The 15,855-nt window shown below is 38.3% G+C and overlaps 1 protein-coding gene and 1 long non-coding RNA gene across 7 annotated transcripts in view; one reads left to right on the top strand and one right to left on the bottom strand.

The window, feature by feature from the left end:
* cacnb2a (calcium channel, voltage-dependent, beta 2a) overlaps positions 1-14,480 on the bottom strand; it is a 55,309-nt gene extending 40,829 nt beyond the window's left edge. For 2 of the 5 annotated variants that reach the window (XM_014013311.1, XM_014013313.1), the window contains exons 1-2: positions 14,084-14,479; positions 12,434-12,526 (exon numbers count right to left, since the gene is read on the bottom strand). In XM_014013311.1, coding sequence (XP_013868765.1) covers positions 12,434-12,526; positions 14,084-14,101 — 111 coding nt within the window. In that variant the 5' untranslated portion in view covers positions 14,102-14,479. Of the gene's footprint in view, positions 1-1,464; positions 1,812-7,001; positions 7,065-12,433; positions 12,527-14,083 lie in introns of those variants that run through there. The other 3 variants (XM_014013306.1, XM_014013308.1, XM_014013309.1) reach the window with 3 other exon arrangements.
* Positions 13,912-15,855, top strand: part of LOC106520971 (uncharacterized) — a 17,104-nt gene continuing 15,160 nt past the window's right edge. For both annotated transcript variants that reach the window (XR_001310607.1, XR_001310608.1), the window contains exons 1-2: positions 13,912-13,955; positions 15,091-15,153. This is a non-coding gene — a long non-coding RNA (uncharacterized LOC106520971). The remainder of the gene's footprint in view (positions 13,956-15,090; positions 15,154-15,855) is intronic.

The raw sequence follows: 15,855 nt of genomic DNA, 5'->3' as shown, positions 1-15,855 counted from the left end.
ATATTAAAAAGTAAAAAAAAAATAGCTTTTTCTGTTACATGCTGCAGTGTTTCCTACCATTAATGGGCACCCTCTCCCCCCATCCCCCAGATGTCAGGCCCCCAAGTTGTTGGCTTTGTGGCCCCTGGAGTGATAGTTGAATAGCCCTGACATAAACTAAGCAAATTTAGCAAAATGAAGCTAATGTGAGTCTTAGTGTGAGCCAGTTTCTTTCATTCTATTTGTTCCATTTTCATTAATAAAGTATCTCCAYCTAAGCTTTATGTTGTGGGAAAGACATTCTGAGAGTTTCATGAAAATCCATCCAGAGCATCACGAGATATTATAACAGTCACACATTCGCACACAAAAACATTAGCATTTGCCTTTCAGAGAGAGTTAAAGTAAGCAACTAACGGCAAATTTGGAATATTCTCCTCTGTAACGACAGACAAAGCATTTCATTATTTCAGTAGGATCGCGTGCTTTTAACATTTCAGCTCTTTGCATGCAGGAACATTCAGGTTCAGTGTGAGGACAATGAACCTGAAAGCAGCAGCATGACATATGTGCCATATGGTTGTGTTGATGGAAAGTGGAGCAATGTTTCCCTCCGGAGGAAAACACATAAGTACATCTCCTATGCACATGTGCACAAGTACACTATACTGGACAAAATATTTTAACTATCAGACACTTGTGAACATGGTACAGCAATGCGACCATCATACAAATATAATGTTGCTTTTTTATTTTGTTTTACTTTAATGTCTGCTTTGCTTTGTTAAGCACTTTGAGTCACATTTGCATTAAGTGCTGCTTAAATAAAGCTGAGTTATACCTGACAGCAAGTAATCAAATAGAGAAAATGTCCAAAGACAGACAAACAGAAAGTGTATTCAGTAGTAAACAGTAACTCCATACTATAAAGCTTTATTCCCTGCCCCCAACTCTCTCTTCCCAAGTAGCTGATTTCATCCATGGCAAAGCCACTCTCACCATAATCTGCCCTGATCCGGCTGCACTGGCAAAGATTCAGATATCAGATGCACAAAAATTAAAAAGCCTGTGTCATCATGACAGGAAATGCTGATGTATCAGCTTGGATTTTATTACTCTTTTGAACACAAGTTTTTTTAAAATTTATTATTATTTATTTTTTTCTAAAAGTTCATTTTGAACTCCGGTTGTATTTCTTGTAACACAGCAGTTTCAGCAGACCGGTGAGCAGATTTCAGATAGTAGGCATGTATAGCTTGTAGTTACATAATATCTAAATCTCTATCCATCCTCTGGACTAGCCARTGGATTCAGAAACATAATAAAATAAAATAAAATCAATGATAATGCACCGTCCCAACATAATATGTTGAACCAGAAAATCGTATCAATCATGACGCAAAATGCCATGTAGACTTAGCTGCTCGGATCAAACACAAACAAGGAGCCAAACTGATCCCATCCACACACACACACCTCACTTACCCATGAGACATTTTTATTCTTGTTTTGTTTGATCATGGCAGCAAGTGCAGGCCAGTAACGTGGTGAGAGGTGCCCCCCTCCTCAGCAGATTTCAGCCCCACGGCCTGTTTCATGAGCAGGTCTCAGTGGGGTCAGGAGTGATGGCTGAGAGCACGTCAAGCTCCTCCATAAGTCATCATCTGTCCTGCAAACAAGCAAGCCCGCCAATTTTGTTCTGCCTGAATCCAGCATGAGTGAAGAGTCCCATCTCACTACATGCAGACGAGGAATGAGAAAGTTTGCAGGGTTTTTTCTTCACAAGGCAAAAATATATATATATAATAATAAAATAAAATCAGGTCCAGCCAACTGCAAGACTTTTCCTGCCGACAGTCCTCAGTAAACTGATGGACTGATTATGAATTCAAGCTTAGTATGAATATGAAACATTTGTGCAGCTTTAACCCCGCCCTGATGAGCCATGGCGTGTGCCCAATCAGGGAGCAGATCACCGTGGCCAGCTCCTGAGGGTGAGCTTACAGAAGTATTAGGACGAACATACGGAGTCTCTAAGACCAAACACAGCTCACTGCTGATAAATACAGATAATAATGACTAAATAAACAGAGGGTAGTGGTGCATCTCTTAACCTTTTATCTGCTGTAAGGTYCTTGTCCACTCATCTCCACTCTCTTCCCAATGTCGCTCCTCTTTTTCTCCTCCTCTTTCCACCTTCCTTCTCTCAGGGGTGCATCTTCTTGTCTAGATGGTATCTGTTGTCATGGCACGTCTTCGTTAAGAGACAAATACCATGGCAGATAGTAAGAAAACGCTCAGCAGCTCTCTTGCCTTTTTTTTTTTTTTTGGTTTCTTTTCTCTCAGAAGTTGCTTTACTCTCTGGCCTAGTATGAACTTTTTTTGGTTTTAAATTAAAGCTTGTATTTATTTTAGCTTGTGGACAACTGAATACCAGCTGATTAAAAAATAAACCAAAGTAGGGCTGCACAATATGTAGAAAATTTATCGTCATCGCGATAACCGCTTGTGCAATATATGCATGTACAAAAAACTGCACAAACTGCAACAAATGGTTGCATTTTTGTGTTTTGTCACTCAGACGAAAGCTTGAAGTATTTCACCAATCAAATGGAGCTCTTCATGCATTTAGCCAATTTGATAGATCTCTTTATATATATTTAAAAAATCATGCTGGGATGAAAATGACAAGTTTTTTTTCTTTTATTTATTTTTTTTGCTCTGACCCCAGAGTAGAAGGACTACATACTTACAGCATGTATTTGTTCATTTATCACAAATCTTATTGTCATTGCAATTTTAAGCACTGTTATCACACATCACAGGTTTTCCTAATATTTTTCAGCCCTAAACCAAAGATCAAACCACAATACAAATAATACATTTAAAACTTAAACTAAAACAATACACAGCTCCTGATCTATGCCTGTCAACCTAACTCATTCTGCGTGCATATCAACAGCCCTCCTCAGGTGAACAAGGTTGTCTCCCTCTTTCTGTTGTTAATTGGCCCAAAAGAACATCTGCTCCTGTTTTCAGTGATGCTCTGTTTGGCCTGAGTGTCCTGCCCCAAGGTAAGAGCCTAAACTACTGTATGCAAAGGTGTCCACCTCAACACAAATTTCAGATTGTTTGCCAGTGATTACAGGGAACAATTTACACAGAAYGCAGTCAGAAAAATGTTTTTAGAGACATGGTGAATATTAAATATGAGTAAAAATGTGAGTCACCAGTATGTTAGCCTAAASAGTTTAAACCTAATAGAGAATAACTAGACTTAAACTGAAGAAAAATTACCAAATTATGTTATCCCTCAAAAAATAAAGTTATTGACAGTTACTGCATGACATAACGTTTTGAACCACGTATATTAAAATGGTAAGGATTCATGGATCACTAGGTGATGGATTTACCAACAACATAAATAACATTATGGTATGATCCAACCCTCATCAGTCACTTTCACATAAAACATCCATGATTTCACTGTTTCCAAACTGGTGAGGTAGTATGAAACTCAGACAGCCGTAAATGATTTGGGATCAATGACAAGATCTGTATGACATCAGYGTTTCCAGCCTGGAGTTGAGCTGTATTCTACAAAATACCTCCACAGATATATATCACACTTTCCATTCMAGTGATGTGTCAGTTGATGTAAAAGCAGTAAAAAAAATTAATAAATAAAAGCCACTTAAATCTGAGACATTCCTGAGGGCCTTTGTGACCAATTACCTGCAGTTTCCGGAAATTTCTACATACTCTGGAAAAGTGAAGAAATGTTCAATTGCTGCCAAGGAGAAACCCTGTCCCAGTCGACTCTGKGCTGGCTGGACACTCCTCTCTGGGCATTCCTCCCAGTGTCTGGAAAACTGGGAATTCCAGCTCACACTTTTGCCATGAGAGCTTAACTCACCACTTGCTCACAGAAAATCTACTGTCAGTTGAAACTGACACCAGTGTGTGTAATACACCAACATGTTTACCTTCCTCATTSTTCCTAACCACTAAACAAGAAATAAAAACTTTACAGCTCAAGCAGGGAAGGTGTTACTCTAATTATTTTCTATATCTAATAAAAAAAAAACCAAGAACAACCTGCTGAATATGACATCATTGTCTAGTCAGTTTTCTCTGAGTACACCCATTTGGTTTGAATTTCAGGTTTTAGTCAAATCTGGAAAGTTTTGTAAGAAAATRTATGTCATTTTAGGGAGAGATTTCATAACTTTTTAAACCCTCCAAGGCATTAAAATCTAGTTTTAGAGCATATTTTACATTTAAGTAAAAGGTTTCCTTTCACATATGGCACACATGTGGTGGTTTGCATAATGACTTGAAGGAATAAGTGTGTTCATGTATGGTTTTCTGTCTCTGTGTTGCCCCTGTGATGGACTGGCAGTATGTTTAAGGTGAACTACGACTCTTGCCTGATGACAGTTGGGATAGTTTCGAGCCCCCTGTGACCCTGAACAGAACACAGGAGCTACAAAATGATGACTTAATTATGTAAAAACAGAAGGAGAGGCTTAAAGGGCTATTGCACGTCAAATTAAAGGACCATGGGCCAAACATGGCCTGCCACAGCATTTTATGTGGCCCACAAGAGCTTCAAAGACATATTAATATCTTAAAACTATCCAATGTGCTGCTCAGGACCACCCGCACCACAGTGCTGCCCTTTGGGAACAAGCAACACTTTTTTTGTTTGTTTTTGGTCAAAAACGTATAAAACTTTCATATTAAATTCAGTTTTATTGTCGCTTTCTGTGCTACTGTAAGCAAAAGTTAAATGGCAGCTAATTTACTACAATACTCAATCATCTTTCTCCCTCACCACAGGGGGTGAAATGGCGATAAGGGTTTGCCTGCATGTTTGTGTGTATTTATTTATACGTAGCATTATTATTTCTCCAGATTTTGTGAGAGTCTTTAATCTTTAAAAGTTGTTGACATGAACAATATCTTTATAAAATTATGTTTATAGCCCATACRGCACTATTTTACAACTGAATAACTCTGCTCTGGTGTTGTCCAACTGACTCAGATTCAGGTTTCTGTCGCTGCATCACAGTAGGCAGGAAAGCCTAAAACACAAATTGGGGAATAAAGTAGGCCTGCTGTCTTCAATTAGCTGACTTTCTGTGGGGAGAGCCTTGGATTGGATACTCAGTCTGTCAGACGGAGTGCCATCCGGCTTGGTTTCCATGCTTCACATTCCATCCAGAGCAGAATTGTGTTCTGCCCCATTTCAGATGCAAATCGGTGGTTTGGTGCTCCATATTGGAAACATGTGAGAAGAGTGTCATAGAAAGCGCACCGTGTCACGGCAGCTGGGGTCCTCGCAAGTTCAGTCCCGCACTTCCCTCTGCCAAAAAAGCTCCAACTTTAACCGTAGTCGTTGTATTAAATTCAGCATGCTTCCTTTTCGCATAGTCATTAAACAAACACACGCTTGCCAGAGATCCTCTGCCAGGGCGCACATTTGTTTTCATGCACTCACCTCACTCATGGACCTTAAAAGCTCCTGTGTGGTGTTTCAACATCTGGTCCTGCACTAATCCACTCATCACTTACATTGAAACTTACTCAGCTGGACAGTAAATATTGTGTCACACAAACCAAAATGTGTAACCAAACACAGGAGTCTGCACAATATTTTCCATTCTATAAAATACCTGGAAATAAGGCTTTCTTCCAATCAAGACTGGACCATTTAAAATCCACAATTCTTGACAGAATAGGTTTTAATGAGTCAGTCCTGCCATTTATTATGTAAAGTAGTTGGTTCTTTTTGTTTGTTTTCTCAGCAATCTGCGTATTTTCTTAGCAGATTGTTTTAAATTAAAAAGGTGAAGTTTTTTTGCTCACTGTGTCTGCATTAGACAGATACATTTTTATTTTGTTAGAAAACTGGATAAGCAACAAATTTAAGATGAAACAACTGCATTACTGATGCTGAAAGCCTTATTTTGTGATCTGTTTAAACAATCTAAGTGTTCCGAACATAATGTCCTCATAATCAGTGACCTACTGCCTCATCAGTAAAGATGGCAGCACAACTCATTCTAAGCAATGGAACAAGAAATTTTCCAAATAACCCCCACTTTCCCCACATTTTTAGTATCTTGATGATGAGGCATTTTCTTTGTGTCTGTGACTGGATTGTTAATGCATTTATTGTGTATGTGGGCTTGCATGTGTGTGAAAGTAAAAGTGTAACATGGCCACCTAGTGGTAAACTCAAAATTAACCCAAAATGTCGTCATCCGCAGTACTGAAAAATTACAAGAAAAAAGGGAAAACACCCTCATTCCCAGCACTACAGTCTAACAGACCACAATAAGCAGTAACTATCTGTCTATTTGAATTATAAATAAAATGTGTTGCAGAAACATCAGCAAACTAAGAAAAAAAACTATGAAAAATGCTCATTTTTTAAACAAATTCAATAGAAAAATATGCTAATTTAATTTATTAATGTATTTTACTAAGCATAAAAGCCCAATTGGACTTGTAATTCCAGAAAGCAAAACACAAAAGACAAGTGAAACAAAACAGCAAACCCTATAAAGTCAAACTGTCCATTGAGCTTGTGCCTGCAATAACAACACACAAACACACTGTACTTCAAGACATAAACACCTCAGCTCTTTGTGCAAAGGCTGGAATCATTTTTTTTAAATAATGAAACATTTATTATGACCAGCTGAAATTTTCAGGGAAAACATCACTGCAGGAAACTTTAAGCAATGCACATATTTCAGGTAGATCTTTTTGACAGTAGACCATAAAACAGTAATCCTCAGATGTACTGAACGAAGCAGCTCTGATATTCCAGGGAACATGTTCAATTATTCATGCAGTAAAGCTCATAAAATAAATATTTTCAAAAAGGACATTCTGTCTGCACCTAATGAATGAAACCTTTAGGTTTTATCAGCTTCTTAATCTCTCACACACAGACGCACATTTTGTTTTCAAACTCCTGTGAGAGGCCAGCATCACAGCTAAAAACTCACATATGGAAGCTCTGCTCTCCGGCGATGGCCCAGCCCACAGCACGGCATGAAGGGGACCAGGGAGGGGAGAAGTGGGCGGCCGTCTCACAAGACTCCCTGTCAGGCAGCGACATTGACAAATTCAGCCTTGATCCATGCCTGCAGACTTGGCCCACGGTGATGCAGGCATGACAAGGGGTGGCGGGGGGAAAAAAACCTTGAAAGGAGTACAGAATCCAGGCAGTGAACAACTGTTGTATCCAGGAGCTTCCTACTTCTGCAGAATCAGGAAGTCAGATTCTGGTCCTCCCATGTACAACTCATCTGTCAGACTGTCACAKCAAGGTGCCCGCCGGCTGACAGCGAGGTGCACATCTAAACTGTTTACGCTGCTCCCAAATCTGTACGCTCTCCAGCACATCTTCTGTGCTGCCAAATCCTCTGCGGCGCTGCTGTGCTGTGGCAGTCGCAGGCTGGCTCTGCCGTTTAACTGAGAGTAGATTTAGACACACTCATCATCACACACAAGTTCCTTCTCGGCATGGGGAGGGGGTGGAGTTATAGGTGTCCTCTACTGACCGCTTTCCCCTGCATTCTGATWGAGAACAAGTCCATGCTCACCAGTTCTGCTCTTTTTCTTTCATTTAATGATCAGTTTAAAAGCTTCACACTGACATTGACTTTCTGCCTTTTACTCTTGTCCTCTTTTTTACTGTTCTCTCTTTTCTCTCTCCTTTTCATCTCATCACTTAGTCCTGATTTATATTGCATCACCATACTTACTCTACGTGGATAATTAGGGCAGAATGGTTGCTACGAATACTGYGCTGTATTGATACAAAAACACTGCATGTTTCTCAAGAAAAAGGCAAAGTCCAAGCTCAGCTATGCTGCTACTGCAGAGAGAAGTCATGCATGTGCAACACACACCTTCTCTTCATTCATGTCTTCCCACAACAAAATGAACGATTAGGTTCAGTCTGTCAGGTGGACATCATTAAATCTCATGTTTCAGTATTCAACGCCGCACTGTTCATGCGGTGAGAATGCAGATGGAGTAATGATTTTCCCAGTACTACACAACCTTTTGACAAACCACGAAAAACAGTACGATATTTTTTAAAAAGTGAATAAACTTGACCAGTTTACCAAAGTCATTTTTGATCAGATCCTCAATGTTATGCAATCTGTAAATGATGGAGCAACCTTATTGGGCTTCCTCCACCCATACTGTGTGTTCTGAGCAGAAGGATTTATAAAGTAAGTGATTAAAGCTAATTAGCAATAAGCTCAAAATGCCTTTCAGACAACCTAGCTTCATAAAGTCTTTATAAATCCAATTCAAAATAATTTGCATGGCTTTACTAATTAGTATATAATCTAATGCATCATGTGTTCTAAATGTCTAAATGGAAGTGATTTTAATTCAGTTTGAACAGCAAAATCTTCAGGGATAAAGTTCATCTACAACTTAAAACAATGCCTTTAAAAAGTCGACATGATAAAGATCATCGATCACCTTAGACATTGTTTTATTGGCAAAATAAATATGAACTGAGGTTGTTTGTAATGACAAATTCAAAGTAATACCCCTGCCTTCAGCCCGAGTCTATATAATTCCCAAATGAACACCTATCATTTATTTATTTATCCATCCATCCATCCATCCATCCATCCATCCATCCATCCATCCATCCATCCATTATCTTTACCTGCTTCTTCCTTTCAGCATCACTTGCTCTCTCGTTTATAAGAAAATCATTTGGGAACATGTCAGTGTTTGAAACTGTCAAACCAAAAATTGAAAATGACAAAAATAGCAGGTCTGCAACAAAAGTTATGTACAAAACAACAAAATGAGTTAATTAAAAGTATCTTATAAGTAAAGCAAAGAAAGTATGAAAACTGTTAGTTTCATGCAGCTGTTTTAAGCCGATGAAAACTATTGTGAAAACTATTCTGATTAAATCACTATAATTTCAAAGATTTGCCATTACTGAATTTATTTTAATTTTAACAAATTTATCAAGGGGGTAACAAGCTAATTTCAAATAAAGTCCAGTTTAAGAAGTTCTTCTCCATTTTGACTGAAGTCCATTTCACACACTGGAGCTTTAATATGAGGAACATTGCTGTAACAAATCAACACAATGTCTGCTGTCTCTGTGAAGATATGTGGCTATCAATTGAAGTATCTGTATTTCACTTCAAGCCTACGGTCTCCTATCATCTTTCAGCAGCTTTAAAGTTTTTTGCAGCCAATATTTCACAGGCTGACATGTGTCACCTGTAATGGAAAGACAACATAATCAACTGAAKTGAGGGTGTTTCAGTGAGAAATGAGTCCTGTATCAGTTAACTTGTCAAAGAGTGTGCCCTTCTAGAATCAGCCGTCACTCAACCTACCGATTTACAAAAACACTGCAGGAACCATCAAATGTGATGGAAAGGTTTGTGTTTAAAATAGCTGTGGAATTTATTGTTAGCGTTACGAAGCCTATCATGWGTGAGAATCTGCTGTATTTTATTGTAACGTATTCTAAAATATCATATTCTTAAATCAGAAAAACTCAAAAATAATGTAAAATAATGTGTGTTGCATCACATTTGATGGCTTAATCTGGTTCAATTCATTTCTGTTTAGTTTATTTATATAGCGCCAAGTAATATTATCTTGGGGCACTGTACAAAAAAAAGAAAAGAAAAGAAAAAGAACAACAATTAATCTATGGAAGCCAGCAGATTGTATTGAATAAATCAAAATCAATTATGGATAAAAGTATTGATCCCTAACAGACAACAGGAGATGTGCAATCTGAATTGAAACTGGTCAAATTCACATACTGCCTCCAGTATTTATGGGGTTCAAAAACAGCAAATGAAAGGACCTAGAAGAGAACGATGTGACGCCACATATCCGCAAAAATATTCCAAAGATTAAAATGATGCTTCAGAAGTTCTGCTGCAATGACTTAAGTGTGAATTGAAATGATTCCTTTAGAATAGTCACAATAAACTGATTACTGATATAAATAAATATAAAGAATTATCTTTTATATAAAATCTAAATAATTATATATATATATTTTTTTTTTCAGTTAAAACAGACATGTTTATGTGTTTTACCACAAGATGGCAGCCTAGTGCAACGGTGATGCCACATCAAACAGTAAACGGCTTCCAGGTGCCATATTTTACTCTAAGTTTTAAATACAGACATAACTCCTGCTGTTTGATACTAATAATTGTATATAATTACCATAAATTATAAATAAATTTACTTCAGGGATAATATTTAAACTCTAAAAATTAGCAGTCCCTCTATAACACCAATAATTATACATATGAAAAGATGAAAACAACGGAGCTGTCAGATTTGATAGGAATAAAAATGAGTCCTAGTTTTTCTAAAATTTTGCTTTTGTAAATGTTTTCTTGTCCTGATTCAAGCAAAKAATCTATGGTAAGGTGGTAATAAACATGTTAGCATCACTGGGGTAAAGAAAAAGCTTTGTCTTTACCACACACTCTCAGTCTTCTTCATTAAATCCATGTTTTACAGCCTTAATGTACAGCTGTGATTTACATTAGTGTGGGAGACATCATGASATACTTGTATAAGTGAAATAAACAGGAGGCTGAGAACAGAGAAGTGGGAAACTTGGTGGAATAATTTGCATTCACAAAACAAGAGTGGGAAGCTGCAGGAGGTTAATTTGAGATATGTTCTGAGTTACATAAACTACTGTTTGAACTGCTCAACATTCCTAATTTCTACTGTGTTGCCCCCAGGTGTTTGTTTTAATAAGTGTCCAAAACCATTAGTAATGTTAAGGACTAATAGGTTACTGAAAAAAGGCCTAAAGAGATTTAACTGAGCATAAAAGCATTGTGAAGACAGAACTACTTTCCTGTAGCAAAGTTTTACAAGCTCCACAAGTTTCACTCATACCATCTACTGACAGCCAAACTAAAAGCAGAACTGAACCACCTCCGTCTAAACATTAAACCATTCACCTGAGATTGTTTAAGTTTGCTGCCAAGTCTGTGACAGTTCTAGCCTTTTGCCTTCTCAGTGGAGTGCTGAGCTTCAGTAAACACTGACCTCTCCACTCCCACGGTTGAGCAGTCTGGCCTGAGCCTCCATCCTTCCCAGCCTCCTCCACACTCCCCTCGGGCATCAGGTCATGACCGAAAGGAGCATCTCTCCTCTCTCTCTCTCTCTCCCTCACAGCCCACCCTGTCTGCCCCCTGCCCCCTCTATCTGTGGGAGCATGAGTAATTCTGTCTTTAAAGCGCTGCTCATAAGAAGTTACTGGAACAACGTGGATGCTTGGATTAATCACACAGCGACACAGATGCCTACAAGTATGTAAGGACTGTAAGAAATGGTAAGACAGGCACGAAAACAAAAGCAAACATAGATTACAACACTTTAAAATGACGTGCTAGCTTTACAGTTTTGAAATGATTGTTATTTTTGTGTTAAAATGTGAAAATGACGTGAATGGCAGCACAAATGAGAAGAGAATGAGGTCGGGTTAAAACAGCTGTTCTGTTAACACCGTATTTACATTGTTATCCAAACAGAGGAGTCGTTACTGGAACGTCTGTTTTTTTCTGGAGCTATCGAGGAGAAAATATTTGAAGGGAATTTTTTTTGCTCGGCATTCACGGTCCTCGCTGACCCCATGTTTATATTCCTAAATGCTCTCGGATTTCTGTGGCACTCAGTATTATGCAGATTCTGATGACTGTGGCACAACTTGAAGACATTTTTTGAAGTATTGACTCCTCATTTTGAGACAATATTTAGACAATAAGCTCCAGAGGGTGGTGTTAAAATCTGGCGATTTCTCACTGAGCTTTAATAGCCTGACGAAAGGATCTCTGCAGCCTTGAGACGAAGCAGACAGTCACGTAAGAGGTGCCACTTTGTTCTCATCTCCTCCAGCTTCCCATTGCTCTGCTGTGCCAAAGACGAGGCAAGCCGAGCCTCCTCCAAAAAAGGCAAAAACATTCAGGAGCGCACATCCTTAACCCAGTTCATCCTGTCCCCATCGCAGGTCTGCACAACAAAGAACAGACTGGCTGAATGTGTTCTTCAGAGGGTCTGTGTTTTAACAGGGAGCTTCGGTCAAAGCACTGAGGATGCAGCTCAGATGACAGACTTCCACTCAACACACTGTACCCGAAAAGTGTTTACAGAAGGCTTTCGCTGCAATGCACATCTTATCCATGATGGATGATGATGATCAAAGTTGAGCTCATTTTACTGCCAGGTTTTTACAAAAATATTCTTAATGGTCCAAGAAAAAAAAAAACACAACAAAAGAAAAAAAAATGTTGCCAATAGGATAAAAGGGCAGGTAACAAGTATATCCCCAAAGTTTTTCCATCTGCAAACATAAATAGAAGTTCGAATAAATTAAAAACTTTAGTCCCATTCTTACCTGGCGAACGAGGCTGTTGGTTGTCGTGTCAGAGGAAGTGCTGCCGTCCGAACCTGTAAACCGACTCTTTCTCCGAACCCCTTTGCCATGAGACTTCAAAGCCAAACAAGACACAAAAAAACTGTTAGAGATGCCGCCACATTTTTCTAGTTTATCTTTGATCTAAATTTATGTATAGATCTTATTTTGTCACCCTGAATATCAACCAGTTTTATGTGAAATGTGAAGCATAAAAGGCAGTTAGCTAACTCGCTGTTACGACCAGACCATCCTGCATGTTTTGCTTGTTTCCCTGCTTCAGTGACTGAATTACCTCTTCAGTTTTTACAGATGTTCAATGATCACCCATTCATTCAAATCAGAGAAACCTCTAAAACATGCAGGATAGTGGTCCTCGAGGACTGAAYGCCTCTGCTTTAGACTATGTTTCCTTGATAAACGGGACCTCAACACTAAAAGACTAACACAGTTTGACAAAGCGCAATGGCTGCAGAGCTAAAGTAAAAACAAGTGAAACTGTTAGGAGGGTTAAATCAGTACGCAGGTGCTGTTTTATGTAACATACACAAAACATCAATCTCACTGTTAATTAAATTAATAGGTTTTTTTAGGTGTTGCATTCTTGAGGTATTACCTGATGATAGTAATTATGTGGGAGGTCTACTTTGCCCAGCAGTATAATGAGGGGTCGGAAAAGTAGCCTAATGTACACGAGCTCACACAGCCAATGTTGTCAATGGCAACTGAAAAAACAGAAATACATGTCCAATCTGCCTGCGATCCCAGCCCACACCCCTGGGACATGTTAAATATGCATAAAAACAAGAGCACACTGGAGCTCATCATGTAGACCAGTCTGCCATGAAGACTTAAYACAAACTAACAATAAACACAAACAAAAATGAAAGAATAATACAAGTGTTTAATTTTTAATACAATACTTATTGTTCAAAAATAGTTAATATTGATTAATCGTTGGATTTAGTTTACCTGACAAAAATAAAAATACTTAAAGTTCAAACAAGCAAACATTACATAAACATTTTTTTAATTATGTAAATTGTAAATCACTTTTTTGCTGTTAATTTGACCTAGTTAGCTTTTGGATTTTCACCCAAATCAATGAATGTAAAGCCAATAGGTTTTTGCTCACGTTTTGACTTAATATTTGTTTTTTCATTGAGCAAATGACTTCATGATTCCTGACAGAAATATTGAAGCAAGGTATTTAGTTCGTTTGGCTTTAGTTTATTTTAAAGTTTTTATAACTACTCAATACACACCTGTTTRAAACTGAAACCAAACTGGTTCCAACCTGACGATAAATATCAAGATATTAAGACCTTACCTCCACCGACACAGATTATTATATATAAAAACKTAACTGCTGCGACGTCGTTTCTCATAATAAACAGCCCTCAAACGTCCAAAAACTACAAGCACGCGACCTTCTCGTGTCGCGCAGCTTAATTACGTAAGCAGAATCTAATTAACCACCAATGGGCGCGCGGAGAGTGTACAGGTGAGCTGGTAATTTGTTTGCTAACTTTCAAGAAATAAGGATAACGGCAGTTAAGTTGACTTTAATGCAAAAAAAAAGGGTTAATATTTTCACTTTAATGTTCGAAGCAGAAATAGAAGCGAACTTACTTCTGTTACGGTCTCCATGTTTGTGAAGTCACTGCTTTAGTCCGCTCAGGTTGTTCACCAACATCAGTCGACACAATTGTTTGGTTTGGACAGAAACCGCAGTTTTGGCCGAGATAAAAAAGAAAGTAAAGCGCATGATTACAGGGCAGTGATGACAGCAGACATCTCCGGGCATCGGCAGAAGAAAAGTCGTGCAGAGTCTGCGCGAAAGACTTTTACGATTTTCTTTTTATTTTTTTATTTTTTCCAAATTCCGATGATGGTGATGATGATGTGAGTCCTGGTTTTATTATAGCCCTTCAGCATCACTGAGCCTCCTCAGTTCGCTCCTTCCCACACGGGCTGACAGAGCTCCTGCTCCATGCTGCTCCCCCTGATCCAACGCCTCCTCACACCATCAAAGGATGGAAATGATCAGCATCCCAGCAAAGATGGAAAAGATTATGGTTTTAAGTAGAAAGTTTTGGGCAGATGATAACAATTCTCCTCTTTGTGGGATGGTTTAGTTAACATTACCCAACATAAAGTTTATCTAGACACCTTTCYTACAAAGTTAGGCATTTTTATTTGACCTTATGCACATAAACTCATAAGATTATTATTTTTTTTATTATGCACTCATTGCAAACTTTGAAACCAAACATGAAGCAAGTAATATGGAACTGTCACAGGGCACAGTTTGAATACTTTTGGTGTGAAATTCTGGCCCAAACTCAATGTAAACAAAGCACTGATGTAGGCTGATGTATACAACCTTAAGTAAACTTTCTTTAATGTTGAAGTGTGATTTTTTTTTTTCCCCCCTTCATGGTTGGAGGTGTGTAGACTGGTTAAGATGAAGACAGAGACTAAGCTAATGCCGTTAAAAGGAAAATGAATATTGTTTAAATATTTTTCTGTAAACATTCAGGGGAAAAAACACATTTTTTTCTTCAGTGATTCCCTGTCTTCATGTCTGAGTGTGATCACTTTGAGTGTTGTTTTCACGATGTAAGTCTCATGAGCAGGTCCTGTTTCTAGRTCGGTTCAGGCTCTTCCTGTCCTCCTTCCTCCTGTCTGCCAGCTGTTTGGTAAGATCCACTGGTGCACTGATATAATCACACYATAAGGCAATTTTCTGAACATGCTGTTATTAACCTTCAATAAGGATTTTAACCTGATTAGATGTGGTTCGAGCAGCATGTTCTTGTCACATTAATAATTTATCTGGTCATCATTCTGCCTTAGTTTTGAATGTGGCCGTATTCCTTGTGTTTTAAGGCACTAAAAGATGTTTTACTGTTTTATTTTTAGTGAAGCATTAGTTAAGAACAGGCTCACATTTGTTAAAACACACWCACACCCACTGGTTCATTTTTTGTTGGGTTTGGGGGATGTATTATGTAGGTTAAGACATAGAAAGTATTTTGTTTCGTTGTCGTTCATGGCTGCTGAAGAGCTTCAACTTTTTCCTGCCCTGAAGTTTTACTGTTTGTCGTTGCCCTCTGGTGGCTTTATGTGTACTTGCATTTTGCAGGCACTAAACTACATAACCCTGACTGGTCTACTGTCTGATATTGCACTAATGAGAAATATGAGAATTCTGTCTGCAGAAGCTTCTCTTAAAGCCTGACACACAAAAATTGTCACGTTGATTTGAAGAAACTTGAGCAGATGACCAAAAAGAACAAACAAACTGGTGTTTCAATCATGTAGGATTTTACCAAAAACAGAGGTTTAATTGCAGGATTATATACATACATACATACATACATACATACATACATACATAC

This window comes from Austrofundulus limnaeus, unplaced genomic scaffold (genome assembly GCF_001266775.1).
Source record: "Austrofundulus limnaeus strain Quisiro unplaced genomic scaffold, Austrofundulus_limnaeus-1.0 Scaffold100, whole genome shotgun sequence".
NCBI classification, from domain to species: Eukaryota; Metazoa; Chordata; class Actinopteri; order Cyprinodontiformes; family Rivulidae; genus Austrofundulus; species Austrofundulus limnaeus.
This window is presented reverse-complemented; position numbering and strand designations above follow the sequence as displayed.